This window comes from Carcharodon carcharias, chromosome 18 (genome assembly GCF_017639515.1).
Source record: "Carcharodon carcharias isolate sCarCar2 chromosome 18, sCarCar2.pri, whole genome shotgun sequence".
Lineage (NCBI taxonomy): Eukaryota > Metazoa > Chordata > Chondrichthyes > Lamniformes > Lamnidae > Carcharodon > Carcharodon carcharias.
The window spans coordinates 51,555,058-51,572,597 of record NC_054484.1 but is presented as its reverse complement, the minus strand read 5'-3'; the positions used below and the strand labels follow the sequence as shown (position 1 = coordinate 51,572,597).

The 17,540-nt window shown below is 40.8% G+C and overlaps 1 protein-coding gene across 1 annotated transcript in view; it reads right to left on the bottom strand.

Annotated features, from left to right (window-relative positions):
* The window catches only part of tmem47 (transmembrane protein 47), a 58,074-nt gene that overhangs the window by 14,106 nt on the left and 26,428 nt on the right, over positions 1–17,540 (bottom strand). The window contains exon 2 of the mRNA XM_041211727.1: positions 11,707–11,847. Within this exon, the coding sequence (XP_041067661.1) occupies positions 11,707–11,847 (141 nt within the window). The remainder of the gene's footprint in view (positions 1–11,706; positions 11,848–17,540) is intronic.

The following is a 17,540-nucleotide window of genomic DNA, read 5'->3' as shown; positions in this document are numbered from 1 at the left end:
TGATGTTGAGCTGCCTTCTTGAACAACTGCAGTCCATGTAGTGTAGGTACAACCACACCACTGTTAGGGAAGGAGTTCGAGGATTTTGACCAAGCGACAGGGAAGGAACGGTGATATATTTCCAAGTCAGAATGGTGAGTAGCTTGGAGGGGAATTTCCAGGTAGTGGTGTTCCCATGTGTCTGCTGCCCTTTTCCTTCTAGATGGTAGTGGCCATATGTTTGGAAGGTGCAGTTGAAGGACACTTGTTGAGCTCCTGCAGTACACCTTATAGATGGTACACACTGCTGCTACTGTGTATCGATGATGGAGAGAGTGAATGTTTGTGGATGGGGTGCCATTCAAGTGGACTGCTTTGTTCTGGGTGGTGTTGAGCTTCTTGAGTGTTGTGGGAGCTGTACTCATCCGGGTAAGTGGAGAGTATTCCAACACACTGCTGACTTGTGCCTTGTTGATAGCGGGGCCTTGGGGAGTCAGGAGGTGAGTTAATCATTGCACGATTCCTAGCCTCTGACCTGCTCTTACAGCCACGGTATTTATATGGCTAATCCAATTCAGTTTCTGATCAACGCTAACACCCAGGATGTTGATAGTGGGGGATTCAGCGATAGTAATGCCATTGAGTGGCAAGGGGTGATGGTTAAGTTCTCTCTTGTTAGAGATGCTCATTGCCTGGCACTTGTGTGGCATAAATGTTACTTGCTACTTGTCAATCCAAGCTTGGATATCATCCAGGTCTTGCTGCATTTGGACATGGACTGCTTCAGTATCTGAGGAGTCGTGAATGGTGCTGAACTTTGTGCAATCATCAGCGAACTTCCTCACTTCTGACTTTATGATGGGAGGAAGATCATTGATGAAGCAATGGAAAATAGTTGGGCCTAGGATACTACCCCAAGGAACTCCTGCAGTGATGTTCTGGTACTGAGATAATTGACCTCCAACCATAACCATCTTCCTTTGTGCTAGGTATGACTCCAGCCAGCAAAGTTTTCCCCCTGTTTCTCATTGACTCCAGTTTTGCTCGGGTCACACTTGGTCAAATGCTGCCTTGATGTCAAGGGCAGTCACTCTCACCTCATCTCTCAGATTGCATTAGATCAAAGGGAGTGGCTTTAGAAAAGTGTCAAGCCTGAGGACTGGGAGCAACTTAGAACCCAGCAAAGGAGGACCAAGAAACTGATTAAGAAAGGGAAACGAGAACATGAATGCAAACTAGCATAAAGGTGAACAGTATAAACTTCTTGAGGTATATGAAAGCAAAAGATTAGCTGGGACAAATGTTTGCCCATTACAGGTGGGAACAGGGGAATTTATAGTGGCGTATAATGAAATGGTGGAGAAACTAAACTGTTACTTTGCATCTGTCTCACGGAAGAAGATACAGAAAATCTCCCAGAAATACCAGGTACCTGTGAAACTGAGGAACTAAAATAAATCAGTATCAGTCAAGAGGTAGTACTTGAAAAGTTAATTGGATTGAAGTTGATAAATCCCCTAGACCAGATGAGCTTCATCTCAGAGTGTCGAAGGAGGCGGCTAGAGAAGTAATGGATGCATTGGTGATTATCTTTCAAAATTCTATAGATTCTGGAAAAGTTCCTGTGGACTGGCAGGTAACACATCTAACCCCAGTATTTAAGAAGAGGAAGAGGGAGAATGAAGAACTACAGGCCTGTTAGTTAGACGTCAATAGTAGAGAAAATGTTCCAATCTATTACAAAGGAAGTGATAACTGGACATTTAGAAAAGAATGGTAAAATTGGGCAGAGTCAACATGGATTTATGAAAGGGAACTCATGTTTGACAAACTTGTTGGAGTTTTTTGATGATATTACTTGTAGCATTAATGAAAGAGAACCAGTGGATATGAAGTATTTGGATTTTCAGAAGGCTTTTGATAAGGTGCCACACAGGAGCTTAGTAAATAAAATTAGAGCACATGGGATTGGTGGAAATATACTGCAATGGATTGAGAATTGGTTAACAGATAGAAAGCAGAGAGTAGGAATAAATGGATCATTCTCAGGCTGGCAGGCTGTTACTAGTGGGGTGCTGGAAGGATCAGTCCTAGGTCCAAGCTGTTCACAATCTATATAAATGATATGGATGTAGGGACCAAGCGTAATATTTCTAAATTTGCTAATGACTCCATACTGGGTGGGAACGTAAGTTGTAGGAGGATGCAGGGAGGTTTCAAGAGGACCTGGGCAGGCTAAGTAAATGGGCTAGAACATGGCAGATGGAGTATAATATGAATAAGTGTGAAGTTATTCACTTTGGTAGAAAAAACAGAAAGGCAGACTATTTCTTAAATGGTGTGAGGTTGACAAGTGCAAGTGTCCAAAGTGTATCCTAGTTTATGAGTCACTAAAAGTTAACACACAGGTACAGCAAGCAATTAGGAAGGTGAATGGTATGTTAACCTTCATTGTAAGGGGATTTGAATACAGTTGTAAAGATGTCTTGCAGCAGTTGTATAGCGCTTTGGTGAGACCGCACCCGGAGTATTATGTACAGCTTTGGTATCCTTATCTAAGGAGGGATATAGTTGCCATAGAGGGAGTGCAATGAAGGTTCACTAGATTAATCCCTGGGATGGCGGAATTATCTCATAAGGCTGGGGAGACTGGGTCTGTATTCCCTAGAGTTTCAAAGAATGAGGGGTGACCTCATTGAAACTTACAAAATTCTTACAGTGCATGACAGGGTGGATGTAGATGTTTCCACAGGCTGGTGAGTCTAAAACCAGGGTACACAATCTCAGGTTAAGGGGTAGGCCATTTAAGGCTGAGATGAGGAGGAATTTCTTCATTCAGAAGATGGTGAACCTTTGGAATTCTCTACCCTAGAGGGCTGCGGAAGCTCAATCATTGAGCATGTTCAAAACAGAAATTGATAGATTGCTAGAGACTAATGACATCAAGGGATATAGAGACAGTGCGGGAAAGTGGTGTTGGGGTACATGATCAGCCATGGTCTACTTGAATGACGATGCAGGCTCGATGGGTTGAATGGCCTACTCCTGTTCCCATGCTCCTGAGTGCAATATTAAAAATAATGCCAAAAGCAGAAACAAACTTTTGCTGTTTCCTCAGGCTGCTATCTTATATCAGAAACACTAGGAAGGAAGGAACGCTTTTGGTTTTTAGGGCACTGGTGGGAGTCCTGGGATGGAAGTGGCTGTACAAAACAGATGATCTTCATCATACCAGTTTAAAGCAAAGTAACATCCAGAATTCAGCTGACAATTGGCAGGTGGACCAAGATTGACTTTTCTGATCCAGTACACACCTAAATTCATAGTTAGTTGAGAGAGAGAGCAATGGAAAAGTTAGGATAACTATTGCCCAAAATGGCAACTCATCTATTACCGCAATGTTGGTTAGCATAGTCTTCACTGCTACTCAATTTGACTTCAGTCATTTTTACTGTAACATAGAAGAATGTCTTAGGATTGGTGCGTGAAAGAGGAAAATCAGAATCACAAAATCAATATATTAAATCCAACTGAATGTACATTCAACAAGAACAATCAGGTTCCTGTACCCTTATTCATTGCACCCTTATTCAAAATACAGTTTCCACAAAGCTATATTATTTAGACTGGGATATTACTGAGACAGCAGACATCCCGCCACTGGGGCTAAAAGCAGGCCAAGCACTGCCAATCAAAGGCCTGGCAGCTCAGCAGCCTCAGCAGTGTCACTGCAAGCTGTGGCCATTGTTGGGGCTGCAGCTGCAGGTTGAGACCTTGCGCCCTCGAAGACAGGTACGTGCGGCATGGGGACACCAGGTCCATGTAGACAGGGCCCAGCAAGTGAGGGGTTGGGGTTGATGGTTGTTGGTGGACAGGTGACACTGTTGTCACAGGGACAGCCACTGCCACTGGGGAAACCTTCATGAGCCAAAGTGAGCCCAAAAAGGGGACCAGGGTTTAGCTGGCAGTTTCTCCACATGAAGACAGACCCTCTCAACATGAACAAAATGCCTGCAGAGGCAGGAAGAGGCCCTTAATTGGTTACATAAGTGGCTTGGTTGGGCACCCAGCGAGCAGCTAATCTGCCATTTTCCTGCAGCTGGCAAAATGGCACAGTGGGCAGAGGATGTTGTGCATGACACCTGACACCTTTCCACCCATTTTGCCAGCCTTCCTGCCTCCCAGCCTGCCCCCGAAGAACTGATAAAATTTAGCCCTTACTTCTGAAAATATTGTGAACCATGCTTCAACTAAGTTCTTTTAACTTTGGCCTGAATTTTATGCTCCCCGCCAGCAGGTTTGGAAGCGGGAGTTGAGTGTGAAATAGCATGGATTGGCTTCCTGCTGCGCTCCCGCCTGCCTCCACCTCTTTGCAATTTTACGCTGGGCAGAGTGAGGCCTCAGACGGGCCACCTCGCCCTTGCCCCAATTGAGGCCCTTAAGTGGCCAATTACTGGTCGTTTCCTTCCCAGCTTCAATTTTTAGGCTGGTGGGAGGAGTTCCTAGGCATGGGGGAAGCCCGAAATTAATTGGGTTTAGGCCTCGGGTGGGAAGGGGGCACCTCCAACAGAAGCCCCCTTTTAACTTCAGGTCCCCCTCTTAAGGTCCAGTAATTGCTGGACCTCCCTCCGCCAACCCCCTCTGCCCCCAGCCTCTTCCTTGACAACCAAATACTGCATTGTCCAAACCCCCAGGCCTTCCGTCCGCTCCCAGCCCTGAGACCCCCAAAACTTACCTGTTTTGGAATCCCGGGACCTCGGCTCTGGGGACTGCTTGCGTTCCCAGTCCTGTTCACTGCAGCTTCTGACGCTGCAAGGACTAGAGAGCTGCCGGGCAATCAGATAGGCCATCAGCTCTCTAAAGCGGGACTTCCTCCTGAGTGAGGCAGAAGTCCCACCTGCAGCCAATTAACACTCATTATAGCGTGAAATGGCTGTGGGGCAGGCGTTGTCAGCAGGGATGACCCACCAGGAAACCCCACCATCCTAAAATTCTTGGCCTTTAAGATATCTGCCGTAGGAACTTTCAGAGAAATCACCTGATAATACAGCCAAAAATATTTGTTCAAGGTCCAATTTAAGGCACATTGGCTCAAAAATCACAAAGCATTGGTGATCTGATGAAACTTATTTTCTTCAGTATTGACCAATGATTGACTTTTCCTGCAATCTTTAGATAACTACTGCTGAAAAATGACAAAGCAAATGCTTCTAAGCGATCAGCACAATTTGATGCTGCTGTGTCACACTGATAGGGTCATGTGCGAACTCTAAACTACTATAGATATTGATGACATCTAACTTGCCACTGCTTTGTGCTAGGTACAAAAATGTAGCTTCTGTTCCCTTCTTCAGCAATGTCATTTTATCATTAGTAAATATAAAGGACTTTACATCTAAAAAGGAATAAACAACATCAATAACAACAACTTGTATTTGTATAGCCGCTTTAATGTAAAATGTTCCAAGATGTTATCAATAAAAAATACTGACATCAAGCCACATAAAGAGACATTAGGACAGATGACCAAAAGTCTGGTCAAAGAGGTATATTTTAAGGAACATCTTAAAGGAGGAAAGATGGGAAATAGAGGCAACAAGGTTTAGGGAGAACATTCTAACGTTTAGATCCATGATAGCAATGGCGGAGTGACTAAAATTGGGGATGCTCAAAAGGCCACAATTGAAGGGACACAGATTATCTTGGAGGGTTGTAGGAGATTAAAGAGATAGTGAGGGGCAAGGTCATGGAGGATTTCAAAACAAAGATGAGAATTTTTAAATTGAGGCATTACTTAACTGGCAGCCAAGGTAATGCAGTGAATACAGGGGTGATGGGTGAATGGGACTTCATCCAAGTTAGGAAACTGGCAGCGCCATTTTGGATAACCTCAAATTTACCTCAGATAGAGAATAGGAAAGCAGCCAGGAGTATATTGGAATAGTTAAGTCTAGAGGTAATAATAGCATGGATGAGGGTTTCAGCAGCAGAAAGGCTGAGGCACCGTTAAAGTTGAGCAATGTTACAGAGGTGGAAATAAACGCTGTTAGTGATGGAGTGAATGTGTTCTCAGAGGCTCATCTCATCATGGCTTTCAATAGAGCCACAGTTGACAGTATGGCCTCAAAGGCAAAAGAGTGTCACATTTCCAAGGTGTCACCATCATCAGGATAAAAAAAATGATTGGATGAAACAGCCATTTATCTGTTAACTTACCAACGACATATCAAATTGACTAAATGCAAATGAATCAAAACTAGCCAAAAAGAGGGAGGAATGAGCATCTAGCAGAAAAACAAACCAATCAGCAGCCTCAAATATTTTTCAAAGCTACTAATCAGAAAGAAATGAGTAACACAAAAGTAACTAATCAAATCTCTCAATTTTTTTATATTTCACTTTTTGGTTCTGTTATTTTTCTTAATGCAGATCAATGTGTTAATGTATGCAGCCATAATTCACTAATCTCCCCAATGATAATCCCTATGGAAATTCGAGGTAATCATTTATAACAAAATAAACATATGAAAACTACAAAATTTTGGAAAAACAATCATTATCTTACCCATTCAATTGGTTATTTAATGTTAGAAATGCCTGTAAAAAGAAATTCCACAGAAAGGCTGCTCTTCAGTCTGGATCCTGAGATGGAAATTTCACTTGGGCCATACTTTTGGCTGATTTCCAGGCACTGTGGACAAATTGTGTATATGTGTGTGTGTGTATGTGTGAGCGAATGATGTGTGTGTGTGTGTGTGAGACTGATGTATAATGGGACTTGTAGTTGTTAAAGGTATGAACATGTTCTTCGCACAGCTGTGAGAGTGCACATTAATCAACTCAGTAGATAATGCAAAGCAAGCCATCTACATATTTTGTGATGCGCTGGGTATCTCTCTCATGAAATACCAGAATCAACAGGATTACAATATCAATGGAAGGGCATTTGGCTGCCCATTGTGTGGGGAGAAAATTGTTCAGCATGGGAGAGGAAGCACGGGGTAAGAGGGCTAGAATAACAGCAGACGAGGGTGCCCAAACTTTCTTCTTGGTACGTAAATGGCAGCCTGTCCTTTCCCGGTTCTAAATAAGTACTGTTTCCTCATTTAAACTAAAGATGGGGCCAAATGAAACTAACTTGTGTGCAGGCTCCCAGCTTCCTTTGTGCTTGTCACCTGCATTGGTGCGTATGAAGTGCCTCAGGTGCGTTATGGTCTCAGGCCTCTGTGTCCAATCATCTGGGATGCAGGTACCCAATGTTAAGTACATATGAGGTTTCATCAACCTATTAACCACCCCAGGGAGCATCATGACAACCAATGCTGCATAATAGGCTGAAAAGGATAAGGGCTAGGATTTTAGAAACTCGCTGCAGTGTGTCCTGCAACCCCCACCTCCGGCAGATGCGGCAAGATATTTAAATCTCCATTCGCTTCAGTGGGACCATGATATCCTATCGGGCAGGAGGAGCTGTAAAGTCACCAGGAAATTCTACTTTCTGTGGAGAAATTCATGGGAGAAGAAGCAGCAGCAGCATGGCAGCTGTAATTTTCTCCTCAGTGTAAGGATTAAATAAATATTTTAAGCCAACAGTGTAGTTTGGTAGAGGCCTTCTCTACTGCTCAAGGGCCTGGTTGTAGAGATTTTTTATACCACTCAGAGCTGGTGTTTGCACCAGGGGAACATTTGGGAATGCTTCAATGTTATGGCCAGTGTTTATCGATCGTCTAGACCCGGACTGTACTGAATGTTTAGCTGATCAGGTGTTGGGCAATGGAGTTGTAGTACAGGGAAAAATACCCTTCATTGACCTTCAAAGGAAAGGGTGAGAAAACAACACTTAAGGAAGGAGGAATGGCAAAGGAGTAAAGGAATAATTAAAGTATTTACATTTTAAGTTCCATATGATCACTGTAAAGGTTGTTTCTTTTAGCATTAATGAAATACGCACATTTTTAACATCAAGTCAAATCATTTTACTTCAGTAAATTTGTCATACTATAGCAATGGTGGAACCACTGCCATGTGTAGGCAGTAGTGAACCTGTGCTAACCATCAACAACTGTATTCCAGGCATCAGGCTTGAGGAATGCGACAAGAGATTAATTTTAAATAGAGAGATATAAAATGGGCTGCTGAAATGTTATCATCATTTTAGGTAAGCACCCAAAGTCAAATGACCCTTTATTGGTGCTAATAAAAATACTTTTCCCAATGATATTACTATATTCTTTTGGATGGTTCACATCCTATTCTGAGGTTAAGGCAGAATGCCTCCAGCAGCTTGTCAGTACTTTCAAGAATTTCCCCTCTGCACAAAAATAATTTGAAAATTACTTCACTTGAAAATATGAGTTCCTAAAATGTGAAATTTGCAAAATAAATTGGTGCTTTACTCAAAATAAGCTACAGAAAGCCTTAGCTTGCAGGAATAAAAGACAATATTTTTCACTGACAGGAAATATTGTCCACTGCTAGATTTTATACCATATCTATATTTTTCCATACTAATATATCATTATCTTGAAAGATTAAGAAAACATTTTTAAAAAATCAGATGTATATATTTCAAATGTAATGAACACCAGCACTTAAACAAAGCAGATTAAATTATTCTGGAAGACATTAAATGAAAAGTAGGCCTAAACTAATAAAACATTAAACATATAATTATCTGCTAGTGTATCTATTCAAACAGAGGCAATTTATATTACTAATACATAGAAAGAGAAGTAGCAAGTTGAAAGGATCAAGTTACAGGACGTTTTACTTTTGTACCCTTTCTTCTATCCCGCTATTATTAATCTTATAGATGCCTGAGGAAAATGTGTGAAAGTATCTTCCAGAAGTGGTCACATAAATTTTCAGTCATTATTTTCAGCTTGTCACTTTTTCCAGAATAGCTTTGAATATCCTATATTTAAAGGTTTGTACTGTAAATGATAAGGGTAACTGGGAAATCATTATTATTCACTGAGATGGAAGTGTAGAAGCAAATTATCTATTTTTTGGATGATTAAAAAAATGATTGAAGTTTTCAGATCAAGATCATGGCCTGTGTGATAACTGATAATGACTACAATCATAATTTGATCATGATACTTTCCAGAATTGTCCAATTGTTTTCAACCTATCTATTTTGAAATGTAAATGGCATCACAATTCAAAATATGCATACCTTCCTACTCTAGGAACAGTAGTTTTAACACAAGAAACTCAGGTCTATTTCTGTTACCTGTAAATTGTGACATCGCTGATAGCTAATTTGAATACTGCACTGGCAGCAGGAGATGATCTCTAATCCCAGAAATGAAACTGGTCATTAAACAGCTGAGTAATGAGTTTTCACCTCCCAGCACATTTTGCCCACTGAATCAAAGCTGGTCACTTAAAACAGCTGCTTGCTCAGGTGTTCCTGCAAAAGAGCTGAATCCTCACTAACAGTGCATAGCACAACACAGTGTGAGACAGGGACAACCTTTTTAGAGTTTTCAGTTAGGAATGTAGTAGCAATATGACTGTGAAAAGAAAAATGGTGGCTAATTCAAGACAGAAGAAAACAGAAGTGGGCATATTGTAGAATTAAAGGAATTGCAAAGAAGCCATATAACATTTCTTATGTTATTTCATTTCTTATTTCTTAATAATAAATAATAAATAATAATGCTGATGGTTAAACAAATTAAAATAATAGAAACAAGATAATTGGAATTAAAATGAACAGGTACAAGGTCACAATATAAATAGAAGAATTAAAGTGCAAACAGCCATATTTTCTGCAGGACCTATTTCGTGCATTATTAAATACTGTAATAAAAAAATGGATTAAATAAAATATAAAAGGAAATAAACAATTAAAAGTACAAATGGAAACATGATAGTAAAGGCTAATAAATAATGCAAAGCTGGTATTGAATAGGAGGCCAGACACTATAGAAGTAGGATGAAGAAGCCAGAAATAAAAACGTGTTTCCAACATAGGTTTAGAAAATATATTTTATAAAAAAGAAAATACACAAACAAAAAAGCATAGGATAAAATGAAAAAGGAACCATGGCAGGGGAAGGTTAAAGTAAAAAGAATTGGGAAACCCAGCTCCAGCTTTCCCACATCTGGCTTTAACTGATGTGGGTTGGGGGAGGGGTAAGGCAAACCAATCCACTTACTGAAGGTGGGTTGTACATATTTTAAGGAGGCTGTGTGCTTCCATTTTTACTTCACTTTTATATTCAACACCTGCTAGCCAGATTCCCCAGGCCTCAGATGCCCTGGAAGATGAAAGGAAGGTGAGATGTGTTAGGTCTATCTGGTAAGTGTATTTATTGCACTCCCTGTGGGCCAGGAGAAACAAGAGTTCTTCAGAAGCAAATGTGTTTACCCCACCTCCATGGGATGAACCACACTGCATCCAGGTTCTCGGGGCTATACTGCTGGCAAGTTTGATCGCAAGGTTTCTGCTTTCCTATGTCTGATTGGAGGGTCTCCTGATCTCCTGTAGATAGATAACCTCTCTCCTTCTGTTCACCTGCTGCACCCATGTGTCCATTGCTGCATCAGATAAATTATGAGGATGCTCTGTACTTTGTTGTGGCATTATCCTTCCTACTCAGGTACTCTTCCCCGAGCACTTAAAGCACCTGCTGCAGCCAGAATGCTCCTCCCCTTTAAGAGATACAGGCTGGCTTTAAGTAGTGCAGGCTAGCTAAAGATTTCCAGCATTTGCAGTACTTTGCTTTCATCTAAAGTGGTGCTAGGCTGTCACGAACTTGGGGCCCCTGCTCATGGGCACAGCCACCCAGCACATTGCAATCATGGGAATGAGCAGGGAGCATGAAGTTTGCGTGTTGTCTGCATTGGAAGGAATGGGCACAGATCAACTGAAGGTTATAATCCCACTGCCCATTTTTGGGTGCTATCCAATTTAGTCCCTCTAATATGGGAAATGGAAAAGTTCATCCTGGTGTCATTGGAGGGTATGTTTCTGAGGGTAAATCTAAAGACAGGTCACTGAAGTGAAAGGGCCTCAACTTATCCAGTTTCTTGCTCCACTGATATATTTGGCACATTTTAGGTTCTTAGAACACTTGATGCAAGGGAAGGCTGTTTGTGCAGCCAATGAGTGTTCCCATGACAGCGGTGACAGTCCAGAAAGATTCACAGAGCATGGCCCTGTGCAAACTGAAGAGGAATCCCTACCAAATTTTCCAGAATGAATTTTAGTTTTTTTGTCCATGGGCAGAACAGTTTAATACTCTAATTCTCAGCCTTGAAAGAAGCACGGGCAGCATAACAGGCTTTAGCTCTGAAAGTTGACAAAGTCCAGTGACCCCTGTTGCATATTGTGTGAGAACAGGACTGGGGTCAGCTGTGATTCCTCTGCAGCTAAATAGCCCTCTGACGCTCACTGTCATACCTTATGAATAGCTCCTTGGCCATGGTAGCAAGATATTATCAGTGCCCGTGGACCCATGCTCCGTGAAGAAAATTGGAAAACAAACTAACATTCATGGAGATCCCATTTTTCCTCATATTTTTCATTTCACATTCCTGAAAATCAATCAAACCCGTTTAAAAAAAATATACCACTGTAGCTGTTAGTTGATTGTGCAAGAAAAACTGTGAAAGACTATATACAGCTGATAATCATTTCCACACTGGTAAAGTCCTCTCTTTATATCTAATATGAATATAAAATTTGTATACCATTCAGATTTATTAATGAGTTACCTGCAGCAAACAACAGGACAGCCACAGGTCTGTAGAATCTCCGACGGGTTCCTTGGCAGATTGAGATCAAGGCCACCAGAAAGGCAATGAAAATAATGGCTGCTCCAGCCAGAAGCAAAGCAACTGTGGCAATCTCCCAATCTATAACATAGAAGGCAAAAGAGGAACAATCTGATAATCCTTAATATACATAAAAGCACATCATATAAAACTGGCAACCTGTAATATTCACAAAGTCACAATGACGTGTGGAAAAAAAGTAATACATCTGCTAATCTGTAACATCTGAACAGCAGGTTCAAATCTGCCATGTGCAAAAAATAGTACAGCAGTGGTTTGCCAATACACTACATGCAAAAATAGCAAACAGCCGATCTACCAAGCATCATTGCGTGCATTTCTCAGGGGCTTACGTTTCTCCCTGGAGTAACACCAGAGGCCATCTGAGCCAGAGAGAGGGAAAGTTTAAAAATGCACACATGCATTGCCCAATTTCAAATCTAACTTTTGGGATATAGTCCAACATGTACCCTGCATTCACCAGACAGGACTTTCCATGGGATGCAAGCTATCAAAAATGGGTCTAGTTTTATTCCAGGCCAGGTAGTATGCGACAGGACATGAGTAGTTAGATGATAGGCTGTAGTTTAGCCTTTGATTAAAAAAAAACCCACAATCCATTGTTGTAATAAGCCTTTAAGGGATAGCAGCATGCCATCATTAGAAGGGAAGTGTGTCATGCAGTCTCAGTTGCTGAACAATAACTTGAATAAAACAAGGAGGAAGGTCGAAGGGATACTGTCAAAATGTCCACAAAATTCCCCAGTTTGAATTGGCATGCAACTGACCCTATTATCCAAATTCAAAATTTAAAAATAGCGTACAGAGTTATGGTTTCTTGATTCAGATGTGTCTAAACCAAACAAGCAAGCCATAGAAATTTGCCTAGCAATTAGGAATGATGGTCTACACAGGCTGAGTATGACAGGATTAGCAGAAGAAGAGCTAAAGGATCTCCAAAAGATATGGACTACACTGGAAGACCGCTTCAGAATCAATTTAAACTCCTGTACTCATCGACCAGAATTCAGGTCATTTTGACAACAACTTACAGAATCCATAGACCAATTCATCAGCAGATGCAGAGAAAAGGGTGCAGAGCTAGCAGACAAGAATTGTTGAGCTGGTGATTACACCCACACCCATGGAAGCATTCCAGAAAGATTTGCTAGACAAGCCCAAAACATGCAGCATCAAAGAGCTACTCACGGATGGATAAGTATGAAGCAATCTTCACACGTCGACAAATCTTACAGGTCCTAAGTACAGCCCAAATTGCTGATACATTCACTAGAATGCCCAAACCCAGCAAGGCATGTGAAAGGTGTGGCCTTCTGCATGCACTAAGGAAATGCCCAGTTTTCCATCAACTCTGCAAGGCATTGACAGCGGCAGTGCACTAGAGCAAAGATTGATGCAGCTACAAAGAGACATGTACTGATCCAAGCAGACTGTACACAGCAGGCACCTTCAAGCAATAGATTGACAGTATGGTATCGCTTAAGAAAAATGTACTTGAAGTGACCGAAAAACCAGAAAACGATAATAATGTGTACGACAAGACAAAGAGTGGTGAACACATGTTTCACATCATTAATCTTGTGGAAAACATAAATGCCCGTCACACAACCCAAAGTGTTTGCCAAGCTTCAAATTATCTGCTTTAAGTTGGCAACTACACCCTTTTGGCCAAGATTGACACACGGGAAAGTGCCAACATACTACCTCTGCGGGTTCTAAAAAAAATTGTATCCACAGACGTGGAAGGCCATGGCAAAAACTATTATGGTTACAACTTTCAGTATACAACAGTTCACTAACTCCAAGTGCAGGATCCATGGTAGTGGAGTGCAAGTACAATCAATCCTCCTGGATGCCACAGATGTCCTATATCCTGGAGACTAAAGGCCCAGCAATTGTCGGGATGCCGTGACCTTGCATGAGTGACAACCCATGGAATCGGTCAGGCTTCATATGGCAGATCAATCTCAGAAACTACTCCTACCACCTCAGTTCATGACTTAACATTGAAATATCCAAAGTATTTTGAAATAATTGGCAGTTCCAAGGGAACTGGGAACTGCAGGAGAATGCAAGACTATCAATTGATCTGGTACATTTTGCATAACATAAATGCCAGCAACAAGAAGAAATGACAAAAGATTCCACACTAGAGAAACTATGGAAAACCAAAAATGGATGGATGGCCTGATTCAATTCAGCATGTCCACAAACATGTGAGACCATTTTGGCCTCATCAAGATAAGTTAGGCATTTCTCGATGAATCATTTTTAAAGGCAGGCAGGTCATCATATTGGAATCTTTGCATCCTGATTTTCTTCAACAACTTCATCACTCACACATCAACATAAATCAGATGAGAAGACTTGCAAGTGAAGACAGTCTATTGGCTGGGTATGAACAATGACATTGAAATCGTCATCAAGGAGTGTGAGGCATGTCAAGAACATATGCCAAGTCAGTACAAAGCACCTGTGATCCCACACAAAGTTTCTATCTATCCTTAGTCCAAAATCGCATCTGACCTCTTTCATGTCCATGGCACTGACCTCATCGTGTTTGTCGACTACCTTACCAAGTACCTCACTATTCCACAATTGCACAATACGCCAAGCACAGCTGTCACTCACACTCTAAGTGCTGCTTTCAGTTTATTTGGAGAGCCGAAAGAGATCATTACAGATAACAGTCCAAAATTTATTGGTAAGCCATTTCAGGATATATGTTAGAAGTGGAATATCGTTCACATTACACCTTCTCCTCATTACCCTAGATCTAATGGTGTAGCTGGATGATTGATTCACACAGTAAAATCCCTAATTCTCAAATCTAGACAGACCAAGCAGGATCTACAAATTTCAATGTTACATCTGAGGGCAACACCTTTAAGTGCAACTATTCCATCACTGGCAGAGCTCATTTTTGGCACACCAGTACATACCAATTCACTACTCTTACCCATTCTACTTTCACAAAAACTAGAGAGAAATTTGTAAAACTACAAGAGAAGATGACCAATGTGCATGATAAAAATGTGGGTAGAGAATTGCCAAGGCAGTGTTGGGACAATAAGTTTGCATCAAGGATCCCACAGAAGATACGTGGCAACCAGCCAAGATGACCAGGATTTGTTCAGAACCAAGGTCCTATGAAGTCATTACACACAAAAGTGCCATGGTGAGAGGTAACTGAGGACAAATCAGGTCCATACCATCTCCTCAATCATCGTATAGTCTTTTTGCATGGAGGATAAGATCCCAAATGCACCTGCAACAACATGCAAGAATGACAATCCCACAAATCACTGTGAGGAATTAAAGAAATCTCCAGACAAGATTAACATTACAGGATATGGGCATACTAAGAGATTAATTTTATGCTTTAGAGCATCAAAGATTAATCAGTTGTTTCCATTCATGTAATGGTAACTAAACATGAACATATATTGTAAATATTTATACTTCTTTGGAAGCAAGGAGAAGTATATTTAAAAAGAAAGGGGATGTTGCAATGTGCCTTTGAGAGATAGCAGCACTACCATCACTAGAGGGGAAGTGTGTCATGTGATCCAGTCCCTGTTTCACTTTGGCCTGTAAGCAGAGCACACATCACACAGTTCTCTTGATGATGTCATCAAGCTTTCTATGTTTGTATGTATGTTCTTGTGTGCTTAGTTTAAATAAGTGAACCCACAATGTGTTTACATAATCCCTTATGAGTGATTGGTGCTTTTGTATCATTATAAAAACATACATCCACAAGTGACAAAATCATAAATTAGTTGAAAAGTGGTTTTCAATGAGTAGACAGAATGTGTTATTAATTATTTATCCACTGTGTATTCAATTTATACTAACTTTTGAAAATGTATTTTTTTTTTAAACTATTTTTGTTATCTGTTTGATACATGGGAATGCTTTGAAGCTCTCCACTTAAAGATGACTTTCATCTCTTCTCAGAGGTGCTTGTTAATCTGGGCCAGAAATTCCTCTTTTATTGAAAACTTAGAAAATATCTGTTTCAATTCAATAATTAACAACTCACATAGGAGATCACAAGAACAGGCAGCTCCGACATGTCCCATTTCTAAGAATATAACTTTTAATAACTTAGTAATTAAAAAGAAAGTAGGTATTCTCTCATTTTTATGAAAATAATTTTCCCACTACTGTATAAAAATACACTAATTAGCAAGTGAAATACAAAAATGTGAACAATAGATGTTAAAACAATAGGAATTTTGCCACAATTAGTTAAAAACAAAAATAAAATGAGGTTCAATGGTGTCCAAAATCATTGTAAATTGATCTATGCTGCCTGGGTTAGGAACCTCACAGCAAAAGCAATAGATGAAAAATCAGAGTGACCACCAAGCTAATCTCTTACATTAACAAGCATTATATCAAATGTCCTCCACCAGTCCTCCACCTCAGTGAGTGAATGTTAAATGGCCCACAGGAGGATTTAAAGAGAGCAGAAAATTTCATAAAATGAATGAACTAAAACAGGCTTATCCAACCTGAAGGCAGGGAGCAGCCTCAGGGAGCTGAAGAGTTTAAAACCAAGAAATACGGAATTAAAAATGCAGAAAAAAATGTCCACACATCAAACTCACTCATTTAAACATATGGAAAATAAAAATTACGCCCAAACGTTTTTTTTTAATTGATATCGGAAACCTCATCCCGCCCTTGGATGAGGTTTCCTCAACAATCTGAAGGCTACCTGGCCGATTCGCCTGTCCCCAACCATAACGTTTGACGGGCAGCGAAAAATCACTGCTAATTGAAACTTTAATGGTCCTAATAGGCCTCTTAATTGTCGGCGGGTACATGGCCGATTCTTGCATGCGCCCAGCGACCAAAATATTGCGTGAGTGCACGATGACATTGGGACGCTCACCTGACATCATCGCGCGCTGTTTTATGCCCAATTGGGTTAGGCGTGTGCCTGCCTGTGGGATGTAAAATTCTGCCCTGTGTGCGTGATGTGATAGAGTGTGTGCATGAGTATGTGTCTGGCTCACTCCCAGTCTCAGGATTTTCACACACCCTCAGCCACCACACACCACTCACATCCACTCATACAGTGGCTGAGGGTGAGTGAGTGGCCACCCTGAATCTGGAAGTGAGCCGGATTCATACACTCTGACCCTCTCACACTCTAATGGCTGTTTTTATTAATTACATTTTTAAAATTATCAATTTATTGCTTTGGCATTGCTTTATTCTTGCTCAGAAAATTGTTTCTTTTCCTAACACCTCAACGCTTTTTTTGAAATTCATGTTTAACGTTGAGCCAAACTTTATCTTTCCAAAATTCACTTATTGGCCCCTTGAGTGAGAAATAAGGGGAAATGTGCCTCCCATCTGCCACCCACCACCACCCCCCCACCCCCCCTCCCCCTTCACATGAAAAGACTGGACAAGCTTGAACTAAAAGATATCTCAGGTGGTTTTATAATATAAATGTCAGTGTATCGGTTTGCTGCAGCAGAGAATTATAATATTCAGGTTCACACCAATTATTTTAAACATCTGGTACATACTCTGAACCCTGAATAGAGGTGAAACAAGGAGAGAGAGAGAATTTTTTCTTTAAAAAGACTTGCATTTATATGGATTCTTTCATGACCCAGAGCACTCTACAGCTAAATAAATAATTTTGAAGTATAGTTACTGTTGCAAAATAAGAAATATGGCAACTAAAATACACATAGCAAGGTTTCCTCAAAAAGCAAGACATAATGACC